This window comes from Trachemys scripta, chromosome 4 (assembly GCF_013100865.1).
Source record: "Trachemys scripta elegans isolate TJP31775 chromosome 4, CAS_Tse_1.0, whole genome shotgun sequence".
Classification (NCBI taxonomy): domain Eukaryota; kingdom Metazoa; phylum Chordata; order Testudines; family Emydidae; genus Trachemys; species Trachemys scripta.
Genome location: NC_048301.1, coordinates 136,342,594 through 136,360,719, shown reverse-complemented (window position 1 = coordinate 136,360,719; position 18,126 = coordinate 136,342,594). Strand labels below are relative to the sequence as shown.

The 18,126-nt window shown below is 42.8% G+C and overlaps 1 protein-coding gene across 7 annotated transcripts in view; it reads left to right on the top strand.

The window, feature by feature from the left end:
* LZTR1 (leucine zipper like transcription regulator 1) overlaps positions 1 to 18,126 on the top strand; it is a 263,713-nt gene that overhangs the window by 136,351 nt on the left and 109,236 nt on the right. For 6 of the 7 annotated variants that reach the window (XR_004645414.1, XM_034767752.1, XM_034767753.1 and 3 more), the window contains exons 11-12: positions 2,007 to 2,117; positions 3,377 to 3,469. Coding sequence is in view for 6 of the 7 variants with exons in the window: in XM_034767752.1 (XP_034623643.1) it covers positions 2,007 to 2,117; positions 3,377 to 3,469 (204 nt within the window). In the remaining variant the exon portion in view is untranslated. The remainder of the gene's footprint in view (positions 1 to 2,006; positions 2,118 to 3,376; positions 3,470 to 18,126) is intronic. The other variant, XM_034767754.1, reaches the window with a different exon arrangement.

Sequence of the window (18,126 nt, the reverse complement as noted above, 5' to 3'; positions counted from 1 at the left end):
AAGAATTTGTCTTGGACCAGTGTTATTCAATTAGCTTTATCAGTATGTTTCATAGATCTTCATCAGTGATCTGGAAGAAAATTTAAAATCACTGCTTGCAAAGTTTGCGGAAAACAGTGTTTAGTGGAGTGATAAATAATGTTGAGGATAGGTCATATAAACAGAGTGATCTGGAACACTTGGTAAGCAGGCAGTAAACAATCAACATACTTTTTTAATTCATCCCAATGCAAGAGTGTATGTCCAGGAAGAAAGAATGTAAGTCACAATTATAGGATGAGAGACAGTATCTTCAAAAGCAATTACTCTTAAAAAGATTTAAGGATCATGGTGAATAACCAGCTGAACATGAGTTCTCAGTACAGTGCTGTGGCAAAAGGACTCATTCAGTTCTTTGATGTATGTGTAGGGGAATATCGAGCGGGAGTGAGGAGGTAGAACTATCTTTGGTATTCATTTACTCAGCATTAATGATGCCATTACTGGCGTACCGTGTCCAGTTCTGGTGTCTGCACTTCAAAAAGGAAGTTGAGAAATTGGAAAGCGATGAGAAAAGAGCTACAAATTTAATTTGAGGTTTGGAAAACCTACCTACAGTGAGAGACTTAAGAAATTCAGTCTATTAAGTTTATCAAAGAGAAGGCTAAGAGGTGACTTGATCACAGTCTGTCAGTATCTACATGAGAAGATTTCTGATGGCAGAGGGCTTTTTAATCTAACAAACATAACAAGATCTGGTCTCTAGAAGCTGAAGTTAGATTAATTCAAACTGGAAACAAGAAGCAAATGTTTAAAAGTGAGGGGAATTAATCATTGGACCAAATTACCGAGGGATGTGGCAAGTTCTCCATCACTCAAAGTTTTAAATTGGATGTCTGTTTCACAGTGCTACATTTTAGCTCAACCAGAAGTTCTGGGCTTAATTCAGGAATCTCTGGATGTAATTCTGTAGCTTTTGCAGAAGATCAGACTCACTAGATGACCATAGTGATCCCTTCTGTCCATAAAGCCTATGAATTATAGAAGTTTGGGGGGCAGCCGGATGTTGTTGAAACCCAGGAGCTATAGGATGTGATTTAACCAACAGTCAGTGAGGGATAGATACATTCTCTTGGACACAGTCATTCTCTTGGACATTTTGGAGAAGGGGGAAGGTGAGCTTCTTCCCCCATCATTCTCCTTCACAGCAACCAGCTGCTCCACTGTCTCCTATTTACAGTATCCATCTTTGCATCCAGCATCGCTTGATCAGGCACATTAGTGGAATGATTCTGCTACAATGACCAACTTGAGAGAGTTAAATTGTCATAATTGGGGTTCAGAGTTAACACCCACTGACATAAACGGGTCAGTTTACACCAAACTGGGGGTTGGGACCCCTCAGGGGATCACAAGGTTATTACATGGGGGGTCATGAGCTGTCAACCTCCATCCCAAACCTCGCTTTGCCTCCAGCATTTATAATGGTGTTAAATATATAAAAAAGTGTTTTTAATTTATAAGGGGGGTTGCACTCAGAGACTTGCTATGTGAAAGGGGTCACCAGTAAAAAAGTTTGAGCCACTGATTTACACCTTTATTTCAAGCTGTCGGTTTGCAGAATAAACAGTTCATATTTTGTTCACATTTGGAAGAGTTAACTGTATCTATAAGAGATAGAAATGTACTTTGTTTTTTAAAATGAAACTTAGCTCTGAGGGTCAGTTCTTTGGCAACAGGAGTATTCTGCAGAACATTCTTACCTACAGAATACACACATCCCTGCATATGTAGAATACTAATAATTTAAAAAGTTTAACAAAAGGGGTGTCATTAAAAGTGGCAGGAAGGGAGGCTGTAGAGTAACAAGGCAATCCTAGAATCTGTCAGATGAGCCTGCTATTTGTTGCTAATTCATTTACATTCTATTGTTTTTCCTTTCTCGTTTTTGCTTTTTCCCAGACAAATTCTTGTTTGAAAAGGTACCTCTTAAATAGTCCTCAGCTTTTTTGTGCTTGTTTTCCCAGCTGCCAAGTGGGAGACTCTTCCATGCTGCAGCTGTCATCTCAGATGCCATGTACATCTTTGGTGGGACAGTGGACAATAACATTAGAAGTGGAGAAATGTACAGATTCCAGGTAATTTGTTAACCTGATTCGTGGGGTTATGGAGCAGACAGCAATGCCTACAGTTAAGGATGCCTACTATTTTCCATTATAAGCCCTTGTTTTCAGTTGCTTAATTGTTCCTAAACTTTAACTGTTCAGGCTGAAATTTTCTATGCTTAGTCTCTGCCTCACGCTGATTTTTTTTAAAAGTTTCAGCAAAAGCAGTTCAAACACTTTTTCAATGTTAAACATTTTTTATAACCATTTCTTCTAGGATCTCTAGCGCCTCCATGCTTTGGAGCAGGCACTTGAAATTTGGCAGGGGGATGGTTTGGCTGGGTTATAAGCCTCTAAAGATTACTATTTTCACATGCTCAGTTTTGTTAGAGTTTTGTTGCTAAAATCTCCAAACCATTCCACCTATATTAAGCATAGTCTGACCCCACTGATCATCCATGTGCATTATGCATGCTTTGGCCCAGCTGCTGAGCGTGCTCCATCCCCATGGAATTCCTACATGCCAACTGCACAGAGCATGCTCCTAGACCCCCCCACAGCCACCTACATGGTAGGGTTAAAACTAAAGCCACAACAGGGAGCATGGAGGAAGCCACGGCTGCAGGGGGCTATAGAGAAGCCTCCCCATTCTGGAGCATGGCCCTCCCAGCTTCCCTGTTGTCTTCTGGTGTTCCCTGGTATTACCCGTCATGCCAGCAAGCCCCAGAAGGTAGCCAGTTCCCTCACTGTTACTCTCTTCTGTGTGAGTATGTATGTGATATATTGTGGTCCCTCCTGGCAGAAAAAGCATGTGTATGTTGTATATCTAGGAATCTGCATGCACAAGTTGGCAGAGCGGCATCTTGTTACTATAAAAACCCTTCATTCTTGGGATTTTTAAAGTCGTGACATTTCCAGAAGTGTTCTGCACCAAAGTGGTTACTGGCACTGATTACTGGCACTAACACTATCTATGTTCCCTGCAAAGAGGTTCTGAAAACAGGTGATACTCCTGGCACTGAAATTTTGAAGCCTGTGGGTTTTGGGAGCATATCTTTCCTGCCTCCTACAACAGATCCCCACCCACTCCCTCCTTCACAAAGTCAGTACCGTGCAGGAGGGTACATTGGTGTATATGATTGATCAGGGCATTCTGTAGTTTGTTTTTGGAACGGTAGTTAAGATGTCGTCAACGTGGAAATCCAATGGCAACCTTAGCCATGGTGCTGTTGGCGTGCCCCCATGATAAACTGAAATAAACTATAACAGGTTTAAAATCTTTTTTATTTCAGTTTTCTTGTTACCCAAAATGCACTTTACATGAAGATTATGGAAGACTGTGGGAAAACAGGCAGTTCAGCGACTTGGAGTTTGTTCTGGGAGAGGTGGGTATATAGTCCAGTTAAAATGATACTTGAGTTTGAAAGAAGCAGTCTGTCATTCCTGGCCATAAAGATGAAGGTGAACCATCTTCCACTTTAGGTGTTCCCACAGCTGTATGCTAAGACAATTATTTCTGAAACACTTTCAAGAATCTGTAGGGAGATTTCTGTACTTTGGCTATATTTGTCACTTATAGTGCTTGATAATGAGACATGGAGAATTAAGGAATTTTTATGAAGTATGTGGATATTTGAACCAGGCTGGACACTGGTGGGAGATTCCTCCCTGACATCTGTGAAAGCAAGAGTTAGGATGATTAGCTCTATTTGGTACATCACTATACGTTATTGATTATAAAATTATCTAATTATTTTAAAATCCAGCTACAATATAGAGGATCAAGGGTCCTGTGAGCTATGTTCCCTCTAAGGTGGGAACACACTGGGTGGCCACACAAGAGGGCATCAAGGATGCGCACCTAATTAGTGGAGCTGCTCAGGCGTGGCTCCACTAATTAGGTGCCTGGATCCTGGAGAGGGCGCACATGTAAGGTGAGGTGATGGCCTTACGGGGAATAGGGGGATAGATGGGGGGGCAGTGGGGTGAGGTGGGGGGAGTTTGGAGCATGCAGGGCTGTGGTGGCCATAGAGAGATGGCCCTTTTTCCCAGCCCCAGCTCAGGGGCTGCCATGGCAGGGGAGAGACTCCCCTCCTTCCCAGCCCCAGCTCAGGGGCTACTGCGGCAGGAGAGAGACTCCCCTCCTTCCCAGCCCCAGCTCGGTGACTGCAGTGGCAGGGCAGAGACTACTCTCCCCAAACAAATTCTAAAACTTTAATGGAAATCACTTGTCCAGACAACTTTAATGGAAATCACTTGTCTGGACAAGTGATTTCCATTAAGTTTTAGAATTTGTTTGTGGAGAGGTATTGGAAACCAGATTTTTGGAGGCCAGATCTTTGCTATTTGGTATAGTTCTGTCTCTTCAGAGAACTCTCATTGACTCATAAGTAGCAAGCACTAGGTGTGGTGCTAGGTGTTTTGTAGGATCAAGACTTTATTTGCAAGCTCTTTGAAGCAGGTATCTGCAAACTCCTAAGCCATGTGTTAATGTGCTCCGGGGCTTGTAAAAACTTAATGAGCCTACTCATTGTTGACACACACAATGTGAAACCAGGAGAACTTCGCCTATTTCTACAGGACTCTTGCACTTGCACAGCGTTGGTCCTAAACACTAATTTAAAATACCCATAACCAACCGCCTGATGTTTTACTTCCCTTCCTTTTTCAGTGATGTCACTTGTTTGTCTGTGGTTTTGTTTGCTGTCTGTGTTGTTTTATTACTTATTTTTACTGTTCTATGTGTGTGAAGTATTAATCAAATCAAAGAGTTGACATGCCAGAGAAATTGTATAAGCCTGAGTGAATGCCTTTTACTCTCCTTTCCGGTATCAGAAAATATTGTATTAATGTTTGTGATGAGAGCATGACTATTTCTAGTTGACTCATAGATTTGTTTAGCATCTTAAAGCTGAGTGAGCTATGTGTGCAGATAATATGTATGCAAGAGGGATAGTTTTGTGACCTGCAAAAGTCCGTAACATGCTAGTGTTTTGGGAGATGCTTATTTTTTGAGAGCAGCTTTCCCTGACGATTTAGTGGTCTAGTGGAGTAGGTTGTTATATTGGGCCTCTGGTGCATATTTTTTATACTTTCACTTAATGGCCATGACTTTGTTTTATTTATATAGTTGTTTTCAGTATGCCACATTTTGGTGTGATGTATCTAGTTTATTTAAAAAGCGACAAAGAGTTCTGTGGCACCTTATAGACTAACAGATGTATTGGAGCATAAGCTTTCATGGGTGAATAACCACTTCGTCAGACGCATGTGGTGGAAATTTCCAGAGTTTATTTGTTTGTATTGGTGGCGCACATCTGCACATTACCTCCATATTAGTGCTACACATAACAAAATTCATTCTGCACATGGATGGAAAAAATTAGAGGGAACATTGTCTATGAGGAAATATTTCATTTCTGTTAAGTGTACCAGCCATTACACTGACATAGTTTTCTCAACCAGTCAAAATGCCAAGATGCTATATAGTTACTGATGTGTAAGTGTACAGGTTTTTCCAAATGATGTATTTCCCTGAGTGATTATGTCTCATTTGCCTAATCACTGCACAGTTATTTCTTAACTATAAAGCATGTGAAACACTGTAACTCCAGCTGTCAGCTCAGTTTTAGCCAGAATGAATGAATCTGCATAATTGGCTAGTGAACAGGAGCAGCTAACAAGGGGAATTTTGTGAGGGAGTTCTCCAGGTGAAGGAGGAGTGATTATGTGACCCTTGGGGTAAGTTTGTTGTCTGTAGTGTGTGTGTTTTTGTTTGTGGTGTGCTTGCTGCTTGACTGAAATATACCGTGTGGTCTGTTTGTTTGTTTGGGGGACCGTGTGATGAGCCTTGCAGCCTGCTAGGCAAGGCTGAGAGCTTCTTAATGAGGCTTTGATCCCTAAGCACTTTAGCACCCATCAACCCTTAACCAGGGGGCAGGGCTAAGGGAGACAGAGAGGTACATAGATGAGACTTTCCAGGACACAGTAGAAGGTACCACTCCCGGTCTGACAGCCTCTGTGTTGTTGAGGAGGATGAAAGTCTCAGGGAAGGTGAACATCCAACTGGAGCAGAGGGAAATGATCACATTGTTGGGACTCTCCTTCCAGATGATGTTGTGGTATCCTCTCACACTGAGGATATCTCTCCGGGGGTGGGAACTGCAGTTATTAGGAAGAGACAGGTATTAGTAATAGGCGATTCGATCATTAGAAACATAGATAGCTGGGTATGCGATGACCGGGAGAACCGCATGGTGACTTGCCTGCCTGGTGCGAAAGTTGTGGATCTCTCGAGACATCTAGATAGACTTATGTGTAGTGCTGGGGAGGAGCCGGTGGTCGTGGTACATGTAGGTACCAATGACATAGGGAAGGATAGGAAAGAGGTCCTGGAGGCCAAATTTAGGCTGCTAGGTAAGAGATTGAAGTCCAAGACCTCCATGGTCGCATTCTCTGAAATGCTTCCAGTTCCATGCGCAGGGCCAGGTAGACGGGCAGAACTGCAGGGTCTCAATGCATGGATGAGATCATGTTGTAGGAAGGAGGGGTTTTGATTTATTAGTAACTGGGGAAACTTTAGGGAAAGGGGGAGCCTATGCAGGAAGGATGGGGTCCACCTAAACCAAACTGGAACCAGATTGCTGGCACTTAAAATTGAAAAGGTCATAGAGCTGTTTTTAAACTAAGGGCTGGGGGAAAGCCAACAGATGCAGAGGAGCACGTGGTTCGGACAGAGACATCCCTTAGGGGAGGATCGATTAATGGAGATTCTCTATGTCCTAGTAAGGAGGAGAAGATGGAAGATGATAAAATACATGTAGGATTTGATGAGAAATCTGATGAGAAACAGTCCAATGAAAAAGAGTCCCATTTAATTACATGGCAGACAGCTAAAAAGTACCAAGTTTTTAAAGTGCTTATATACAAATGCTAGAGGTCTAAATAATAAGATGGGTGAACTAGAGTGCTTCATATTAAATGAGGATATTGATATAATAGGCATCACAGAAACTTGGTGGAATGAGGATAATCAATGGAACACAGTAATACCAGAGTACAAAATATATCGCAAGGACAGAACAGTCGTGTTGGTGGGGGAGTGGCACTATATGTGAAAGAAAGCATAGAAGCAAATGAAGTAAAAATCTTAAATGAACCAAACTGTACTGTAGAATCTCTATGGATAGTAATTCCATGCTCTGATAATACAAATATAGCAGTAGGGATATATTACCGACCACCTGACCAGGATGGTGATAGTGACTATGAAATGCTCAGGGAGATTAGAGAGGCTTTTAAAATAAAAAACTCAGCACTAATGGAGAATTTCATTTATCGCAATATTGACTGGATACATGTCACCTCAGGACAGGCTACAGAGATAAAGTTTCTTAACAACTTAAATTATTGCTTCTTGGAGCATCTAGTCCTGGAACCCACCAGAGGAGAGGCAATTCTTGATTTATTCCTAAGTGGAGTACAGAATCTGGTCCAAGAGGTGAATATAGGTGGACCTCTTGGTGACCATAATATAAGTAAGTTTAACATCCCTTTGGTGGGGAAAACTCCACAGCAGCCCAACACTGTGTATTTAATTTCAGAAACATGAGGAAGTTAGTTAAACAGAAATTAAAAGGTACAGCGCAAAAAGTGAAATTTCTGCAAGCTGCATGGAAACTTTTTAAAGACACCATAATAGAGGCTCAACATAAATACATACCCCAAATTAAAAAACATAGTAAGAGAACCAAAAAAGGGCCACCATGGCTAAACAACAAAGTAAAAGAAGCAGTGAGAGGCAAAAAGGCATCCTTTAAACAGTGGAAGTTAAATCCTAGTGAGGAAAATAGAAAGGAGTATAAAGTCTGTCAAGTGAAGTGTGAAAATATAATTAGGAAGGCCAAAAAAGAATTTGAAGAACAGCTAGCCAAAGACTTAAAAAGTAATAGCAAAATTTTTTGTTAGTACATCAGAAACAGGAAGCCTGCTAAACAACCAATGGGGCCACTGGAAGATCGAGATGCTAAAGGAGCACTCCAGGGCGATAAGGCCATTGCGGAGAAACAAAATGAATTTTTTGCATAGGTCTTCACGGCTTAGGATGTGAGGGAGATTCCCAAACCTGAGCTATTCTTTTTAGGTGACAAATCTGAGTAACTGTCCCAGATTGAGGTGTCATTAGAGGAGGTTTTTGAACAAATTGATAAACTAAACAGTAATAAATAACCAGGACCAGATGGTATTCACCCAAGAGTTTTGAAGGAACTCAAATGTGAAATTGCAGAACTACTAAATGTAGTCTCTAACCTATCATTTAAACCAGGTTTTGTACCAAATGACTGGAGAATAGCTAATGTGAGGCCAATTTTTAAACAGGGATCTAGAGGTGATCCTCGCAATTACAGGCCAGTAAGTCTAACTTTGGTACTAGGCAAACTGGTTGAAACTACTAAAAAACAAAATTGTCAGACACATAGATTAACATAATTTGTTGGGGAAGAGTCAACATGGTTTTTGTAAAGGGAAATCATGCCTGATCAATCTACTAGAATTCTTTGAGGGAGGCAACAAGTATGTGGTCAAGGGGGATCCAATGAATATAGTGTACTTAGATTTTCAGAAAGCCTTTGACAAGGTCCCTCACCAAAGGCTCTTAAGCAAAGTAAATTGTCATGGGATAAGAGAGAAGGTCCTTTCATGGATTGGTAACTGATTAAAAGATAGGAAACAAAGGGTAAGAATAAATGGTCAGTTTTCAGAATGGAGAGAGGTAAATAGTGGTATTCCCAAGGGGTCTGTACTGGGCCCAGTCCTATTTAACATATTCATAAATGATCTGGAAAAAGGAGTAAACAGTGAGGTGGCAAAATTTGCAAATAATACAAAACTTATGGAGCTAGGCTGTTCTCAGTGGTGGCAGATGACAAAACAAGGAGCAATGGTTTCAAGTTGCAGTGGGGGATGTCTAGATTGGATATTAGGATAAATTATTTCACTAGCAAGGTGGTGAAGCACTGGAATGGGTTATCTAGGGAGGTGGTGGAATCTGCATCCTTAGAGGTTTTTAAGGCCCGGCTTGACAAAGGCCCGGCTTGATTTAGTTGGGGTTGATCTTGCTTTGAGCAGGGGGTTGGACTAGATGATCTCCTGAGTTCTCTTCCAATCCTAATCTTCTATGATTCTATGATACTCAAGATAGGTAAGTCCCAGGCAGACTTTGAAGAGCTACAAAAGGATATCTCAAAACTGGGTGACTGGACAACAAAATGGCAGATGAAATTCAGTGTTGATAAATGCAAAGTAATGCACATTGGACAACATAATCCCAACTACAGTAACTCCTCACTTAACGTTATCCCAGTTAATGTTGTTTTGTTGTTACATCACTGACCTATTAGAGAACATGCTTGTTTAAAGTTGCGCAATGCTTCCTTTTAACATCTTGGCCTCCTGCTTTGTCCACTGCTTGCAGGATTCTCTGGAAGAGCAGCCTATCCTCATGGGGGCTTGGAACCAGGGTGGGCTGGCAGCTACCCTATCAGCTCCCCTAAGTTCCCTGTAAGTAGGTGTGCGGCTGGGCAGGCACCCAGCAGGCTATCAATTGCTGAGCAGTTCAGGTGTCCCTCCGTCCACTGCTGTGCTGCTCCTGCCTTCTGCCTTGGAGCTGCTCCCAGGAGCCCCCTGCTTGCTGTGTGGGGGGTGGGGAGAAGAGGGTTGCTGATGTCAGGGTGTCCCCCTGCCCTCCGCTCCTGTACCACATATCTACAGAGTGGGGGGGACATGACAGGGCTCAGGACAGAGAGAGCTGCTGGAAGCTGCTGCTGTGTCTGAACTTGCTGATCTACTTAAAAGGGTAGCATACTTAAAGTGGGGTCTGCGTACTTAAAGGGGCAATGCGCGTCTCTGACACACACACACACACACTCCCTCTCTCTCTCTCTCTCTCTCTCTATGTCTTTGGAAAATCGGTGCCTGTGCAGCCGTGCATGCACCGTCCGGAGGAGGGAATGGTACACTCCAATGGGATAGCGTGGGTTCATCATCACATTCAGTTTTCACAGGGAAGTGTTTGCAGCCACTGCGGTGTGTCTATTGTGTTTCCTCCCTCCTGCCTCAGTCCATGCTGCCTTGTAGCGTGTGAGTCTATATTAACAACGACGTGTTAACCCTTGAGAGCTCAGCTGAGTGCTAGTTCATCATTTAGCAGCAAGGCATTCCCTGGGAAATATCCCACCCTCTTCCATCCTCTGACCAAGCTTCACAATCATTATTGCTGTGTACAATATTACACTGTTTGTATAAAACTTATACTATATATGAAGATAATGTCTTTTGTCTGGCGAAATGTTTTGTCCTAGAACATAACACCCCCTATTTACATTAATTTTTATGGGGAAATTGGATTCGCTTAACATTGTTTCACTTAAAGTAGCATTTTTCAGGAACATAACTACAATGTTAAGCAAGGAGTTACTGTATACATATAAAATGATGCGGTCTAAATTAGCTGCTACCACTCAAGAAAGAGATCTTGGAGTCATTGTGGATAGTTCTCTGAAAACATCCACTCAATGTGCAGCAGTAGTCAATAAAGCAAACAGAATGTTGGGAATCATTAAGAAAGAGATAGATAGTAAGATAGAAAATATCGTATTGCCTCTATATAAATCCATGATACACCCATGTCTTGTATACTGCGTGCAGACATGGTTGCTCCATCTCAAAAAAGATATATTGGAATTGGAAAAAGTGCAGAAAAGGGCAACAAAAATTATTAGGGGTATGGAACAGCTTCCACATGAGGGGAGATTAATAAGACTGGGACTTTTCAGCTTGGAAAAGAGACGACTAAGGGGGGATATGATAGAAGCCTATAAAATCATGACTGGTGTGGAGGAAGCAAATAAAGAAGTGTTATTTACTCCTTCTCATAACACAAGAACTAGGGGTCACCAAATGAAATTAATAGGCAGCAAGTTTTAAACAGTCTGTGGAACTCTTTGCCAGAGGATGTTGTGAAGGCCAAGACTATAACAGAGTTTAAAAAATAACTAGATAAGTTCATGGAGGATAGGTTCATCAATGGCTATTAGCCAGAATGGGCAGGGATGTTGTCCCTAGCCTCTGTTTGCCAGAAGCTGGGAATGGGCGACAGGGAATGGATCACTTGATGATTACCTGTTCTGTTCATTCCGTCTGGGGCACCTGGCATTGGCCACTGTCAGAAAACAGAATAGATGGACCTTTGGTCTGACCCAGTATGTCCACTTTTATGTTCTTATGTTCATATTTCTTGTACGGTTATTTCTCAATGGCCATAGGGTGAACATGTAAATCTCTCTACTCGGATTGACTCTTTTATTCAAATTGTTTACCAATAACATCTCATCTTCTCATGGCATTGAGCTGAAGTACAAAAAACACCAACATACCTGTAAAAGAAAGTGAAAATGGTAAAAATAATTAAGTTGTGAAGCTGCTGTAAGTAATGTTGTTAAAAGTTTACAAACTAGGTGACTTACTCTTCTTCAAGTGGTTGCAGAAGTGTATTCGATTCAAGTGTGTGCATGCCCTGTGCACTGAAGCTGGCGAGCTTTGCCTAATGGTGGCCCTCTTTCCCTGTGCCTCCAGCCTCTACCCTGAGCTATTTAAGGACCATGCTGCCCCCTGCCCCCTTCATTCTCACCACCCACAGCTAGAGTCGGAGCTTATCTGAAGATAAGTTCCTCACACTGTTTCTTACCTCATTCTTTAGAGATTTTGTTGCAAATTGTTCATAGTTAGCACTGTTCATATAAGTTAGGAATGGTTAGTTAGGTTAATTAGTGATCCTGGTGGGATACCCTCCCCAGGGTTTAAACCCTATCCTTAGGGTGGGGTGGCTATTCCCAATAGTGATCCCGTACATGGTGGCTATTGTGCTTAGGAGAAGGGCATGTTAAAGAAAAGTGCTCAATCTGCAAGTCTTTTAAGAAAAGAACACAGGTATCAAGGTACTTGAGATTCAAGCAGCACCTTATGGAACAGGCCATGAGGTCTGCATTGGCATCAGGGACCTCCACAGAATGTCCGACTGGCTCAGAGAACCTCAGAGCCAGAGCGACCCTGTCAAGGCTGCTTCCCCACTTTGAACTTTAGGGTACAAATGTGGGGGCCTGCATGAAAACTTCTAAGCTTAACTACCAGCTTAGATCTGGTCCGCTGCCACCACTCCCAAAATGCTAATTCCCTTCCCTGGGTAGCCTTGAGAGACTCTTCACCAATTCCCTGGTGAATACAGATCCAAACCCCTTGGATCTTAAAACAAGGAGAAATTAACCATCCCCCTCCTTTCTCCCACCAACTCCTGGTGGATCAAGATCCAACCCCCTTGGATCTTAAAAACAAGGAAAAATCAATCAGGTTCTTAAAAAGAAGGCTTTTAATTAAAGAAAAAGGTAAAAATCATCTCTGTAAAATCAGGATGGAAACTAACTTTACAGGGTAATCAAACTTAAAGAGCCCAGAGGAATCCCCTCTAGCCTTAGGTTCAAAGTTACAGCAAACAGAGATAAACACTCTAGCAAAAAGGTACATTTACAAGTTGAGAAAACAAAGATAAAAACTAACACGCCTTGCCTGGCTGTTTACTTACGAGTTTGAAATATGAGAGACTTGTTCAGAAAGATTTGGAGAGCCTGGATTGATGTTTGGTCCCTCTCAGTCCCAAGAACAACCCCCAAAACAAAGAGCACAAACAAAAGCCTTCCCCCCACCAAGATTTGAAAGTATCTTGTCCCCTTATTGGTCCTTTGGGTCAGATGTCAGCTGGTTACCTGAGCTTCTTAACCCTTTACAGGTAAAAGGATTTTGGAGTCTCTGGCCAGGAGGGATTTTATAGTATTGTACACAGGAGGGCTGTTACCTTTCCCTTTATAGTTATGACAGACCCAATGTTGCTTGGCCAGACTCTGATGGCTCGCCCAGGAGAAAGAAATTGCTTTCCTTCCTTGGGTTTTCTGAGAAAAAGATCTTTCAAAACGGAATGCAGCGCCTCCAGACCTTGGGTAGAGTTATCCTCCTCTTCCAGGACGAGTGCAGACTGGCACCGTGATCCTTCGGGTATGCGAGATGGAACAGGGCCACCTACCTGCTCTCCAGTACCAAGGCATCATCAGTTTGGCACTGTACTGTTGGCTCTGGCGCTGTCCATGGGACGCCCATTGAGTCTGGTACCAATCATATTGGCACAAATGTTTCCACACCACTGGCATACCAGGCAGCATTGGACTTGTTTTCCTCTCTGTTTCTGATTCCTGCCTATGAAAGACTGAACCTGATTTTGGTCTGAGGTGTAGGCCAATTAACAATAGCTTCCACTTTCTAGGGATTAGAAGAGATTTCCCCACTCTCTACCCAATGTCCCAAATAAGGAACCTTGGCTGCTCCTATTTTATATTTAAGGTCTGCATCTCTGAGTTTTGACTATACAGTCTCCAAATGTCTCTTGTTGCTAAATACTGCTTTATCATCAATATAAACTTGAGCAGTTCTTGTAATCTGTTTAACAGTTGCTTGATGAACCTCTGAAAAGTGGCTCCTGCATTGATCAATCCAAAAGATAACATTTTGAACTCATAAAATCCAGTATTAGAATAAAAGCAGGTATTTTCTGTGCTTCATTATCCTATGAAATCTGTCAGTACCTGTTAACCAGGTCTGTCATGCTCAGATATTTTGCATAGCGCAAAGTATATAACAAAGTCATGAGTTCTGGACATAGGATATGCATCAGGGTCTGTGACAGCATGAAGTTTTCTATAGTCAATATAAAACCCTTTCTTAGGAACCAACACAAAAGGTGAAGCCCAGGAACTGTCATACTCTATTTATCCCCATATCTAGTATATTCTGTATTTATTTATGAATTTGCTTCTGCATTTTTCCAGGGGTTCGGTATGTCCTGGTAGGGGGTCCCGCAGTGTTGATCTTATGAATCATCTTATAAGTCATTCCTGATATGCTGGAAAAAATACCTTCGTACAACTAGAATTTCTGCCCTTTCAGGCTGTCTCAACTCTTTGTGATGAGTCATCCTAGCATTCTGCCATCAGACCCATGAGGTGTCATGTCTCAGCAGAACAAACCATGTGCTCAGTGGCTTCTCTATTGTGATAGGCATTAAGTCTATTTATATGCGCTGTCTGTAGGTCAGCCCTTGCTGTGGGGTTTCTGTATCTGATATACAACCAAATTTTCTTTTTCCACAATCTCAAAAGGTCCCTCCCATGAATTTTGCATTTTATGCTTCTTTATAGGGCGTAGCGCCAGTACCAGGTCCACAACCTCAAAAGAGCACTAACAAGCATTCTGGTCATACTGTGTGGCCTAGCTATCAGTGAGGTTAGTTTGAAATACTTCTATTACATCCATTCTCTCCTTTCTGAACCTTTGTACACATTCAGTCACTGATTCCCGCTCTGCTTCAGTGCCACCCTTTCAGGAATCTCTGATGAGAACCAGGGTCCCCCTTATCTTTCTCCCATCCAGGAGATCAAATGGGGAGAATCTTGAGGATTCCACCAGTGACGGGATCCCAGGGGAACAACCTGGAACTATGCTGTACCCCCTTAACTCTCTAGCCTGGGCTGTCTCTCATAGTGCTTTGCCAGTGACAAGGGGCAAACCTCTCCAGGTGTTTTGATCACTTAGCCACCAGCATACAGAGGCACACCCGGCTAAATTGCATGAATACTCTCCATGTCACTCATGAACTATACACAGGGAAACACCAGCAAATCTCCCAAGCCCCCAGACTTGCACCTCAGACATATACCGTCTTATACTTCTCTTGAGCAGTGCAAGCTTATTAATTGGTTTGCTTCTTCGTCAAAGGAAAGTAGACATGTACCAGCCTTTATAACCTGAGCAGATTTCCCAAGCACTTTAGACAAACTCACTGGTAAGGATAAAACATTAAAATAAGTTTATTAACTACAGAAAGGTAGATTTTAAGTGATTATAAGTGATAGGCATGAAGATTAGAGAAAGAAAATAGAAAGACTGTAAAAAGTAAACACACATTCTAAATCCTAAACTTTTAGACTAAGCAAGAGTTGAATCAAACAGCTTTTCTCACCCCACTGGATGTTGCAGGTAAGTTACTGTTTTTAATACACAGGCTGAATTTCCTTCTCAGCCTGGGACCGGTCTCCTCAGTTCAAGTCTTTGTCTTCCCAGTGTTCTTGCCTTCACCGTAGGTGGGGGAAGAGAGAGATTGTCTCAAGATGCCACTGTCCCTTATTTTATACTCTTAATCCATGTCCCTAGAAAGGTACTGGCCCAGGCATGTCTTGGTGGGCCTTGCTGAGTCACAGAGTTGAGCAATCCCCATTGTGTGGTGCTTGCGCAACTCTCTCTTATTGAGTTGTAGATCTTTTGTTTACAATTCTGCTGCTGGTCAATAGTCGTTTAATGCCTGGCTGAGTGTGTCCTTTGTTGTTACTGGAGAACTAGCAGGGGGCGACTCCCAGACTCACAACATATTTCAATAACAACCATATAGCAAAATATCATCATTTCATACAAAATAACGATATACATATTTTGACAGAACAATGAGTTTCAGCAGATCATGACGTTTCATATGGTATCTTATATGGCATGCTTTTTATGGAATATCACAACCATGTATGAATGATGAATATGGGGATTACAAGGTGCTACTTGAGGTACAGCATGTCACACTTGCCTATAGGCAAAAAACAGGTAGTGTAACATTTCATCCCAGTCACTTGCCTTCTTGTTTGCATATATTTCCAGCATAGGCTTTAGTGTCCCAATGAACCTTTCAACCAAACCATTTTTTTCTGGGTAATGGGGGCACCCCTCAGTTGTTTTATCCTACACAATTCACTGAATAACTGAAACATGAAATTTGACCCACAATCAGATAAAGTCTCTTTATGAAAACTATCATGTTTTGAGATGCAATTCAGACTGGTAACAGATTGTGGCACTGCCTACCCCGTAACCCTGGATGCCTTAAAGTGCTCTCTTGCTGTAGTTCCCTCTCTGGACACTCTCTGCCAGCTTACAAGCATGCACTGAGTGTCTGGTTCAGCAACTTTGACTCCAGCAGCCTGCTTGTTATACCATAGTAGCAATCTGGTCTCCACCAGCCGTGATTACTATTGGCCAAGTGACCCCAGCACATTCCCAGTGCCAAATTTCCCCAAACCTGCCTGTCTTCAGCTTAGGGTTGCCAATGTTTTATTGGCTGAAAACCGGACCCCAAAGCCCCAACACTGCTCCGCCTCTTCCCCATGGCCCCAGGGACAGGAACTGCTGCAGCCTGACTTGGAACCTGCCTGCCTGAAGTTAGGAGGTGGCCCCAGCTGAGCAGGGGCTGGTGCAGGTTGATGACCCTGCGGCCTCCCTGCCATCCTACGGTAACCGGACTTTTTGTCTAAAGCCAGCAGACTGGCCAATATACATTTCTTTTTGTAGGACTAACCTGCTTATCAGCTCTACTTAGATTGCTTGGTCAATACATATTTTAATAACATATTTCCAGCACACCAACATAACCCTTTACATGCTAACCATACATACTGTGATAGACCCAGACCAGTCGGGAACAGCAGAGTAGCAGAAAGGAGATATACTGGCCACTTGATAAGTAGTTTTCTGTTCCCTGAGTGACCAGAGCAGGGGCTGCTCCAGGCTAATAGACCACCTGACTCCAATTAACCTGCTAAGAGTCAGTTGAGGCAGTTAAGCACCTGACTCTAATTAAGGACCCTCTGATGCTATAAAAGGGCTCACTCCAGTCAAGCCAGGGGGAGCCACGGAGCCAGAGGAGAGGAAGTGTGTGAGAGAAACTGGGAGCAAGAGGTGTGCAAGAAGCTGAGAGTGAGTAGGCGTACTGCTGGAGGACTGAGGAGTACAAGCGTTATCAGACATCAGGAGGAAGGTCCGGTGGTGAGGTCAAAGAAGGTGTTGGGAGGAGGCCATGGGGAAGTAGCCCAGGGAGTTGTAGGTGTCATGCAACTGTACCAGGAGGCACTCTAAACAGCTGCAGTCCACAGGGCCCTGGGCTGGAACCCGGAGTAGAGGGCAGGCCCGGGTTCCCCCCATACCTCCCAACTCCTGATCAAACACAGGAGGAATTGACCTGGACTGTAGCTTCTACCAGAGGGGAAGGTCTCTGGACTGTTTCCTGATCCACAGGATGAATCTGTGAAGCGAGCAAATCCGCCAATAAGCGCAGGACCCACCAAGGTAGACGAGGAACTTTGTCACAATACATCACACAAGAATATTAATAACTAGAATTTCATCAGTTTTCATATGGTACCTTCTTTGGATAAATATTATGACAACCATGTGTTATGTCATAGATTTGTCATGCATGGTAACAGTTATATAGTTACAGACAATAAATCTTTTGCCAGTGTACGACCCTGCAGGACTAGACCATCTGACCACGGGGGTTCTACATCACCACTTGAAGCTTAGGTTGGGTTTCCACTGGAGGACCCTGTGAAGTTAGGCTTGGCAGGAAGTATTGTCCAGCAGGGCCTGAGTGGCGGCCCCTCACAGCCCATCCATTGGCTGATGCTAGTATTTAAGCTAGGATCCCATCAAGAGTAGCTGTCTGAGCAACAATGCAGACTGCCTGTCTGTTTCCATTCCAGACCCTGGACTTCAGCAAGGCTTTTGATACAGTCCCACATAATATTCTGATAGGTAAGCTGCAGAAATGCAGGCTCAACAGAACTACCATTAAGTGGATACATAATTGGTTAAACAACCACAAACAAAGAGAAACTGTTAATGGAATGATGACAGATTAGAAGACGGTCTCAAGTGAGGATCCACCGGGATCTGTTCTGGCTCCGGTGTTTAACATCTTTATTAATGACCTGGATGTAGGAATAGAGAGCATACTAATCAAATTTGTAGATGACACAATGCTAGTGGGGGGATTGCAAACACTTTGGAAGATAGAATAAAATTCAAAGGGAGAACTAGGCTAGACAACTAAATTAAATTCAAC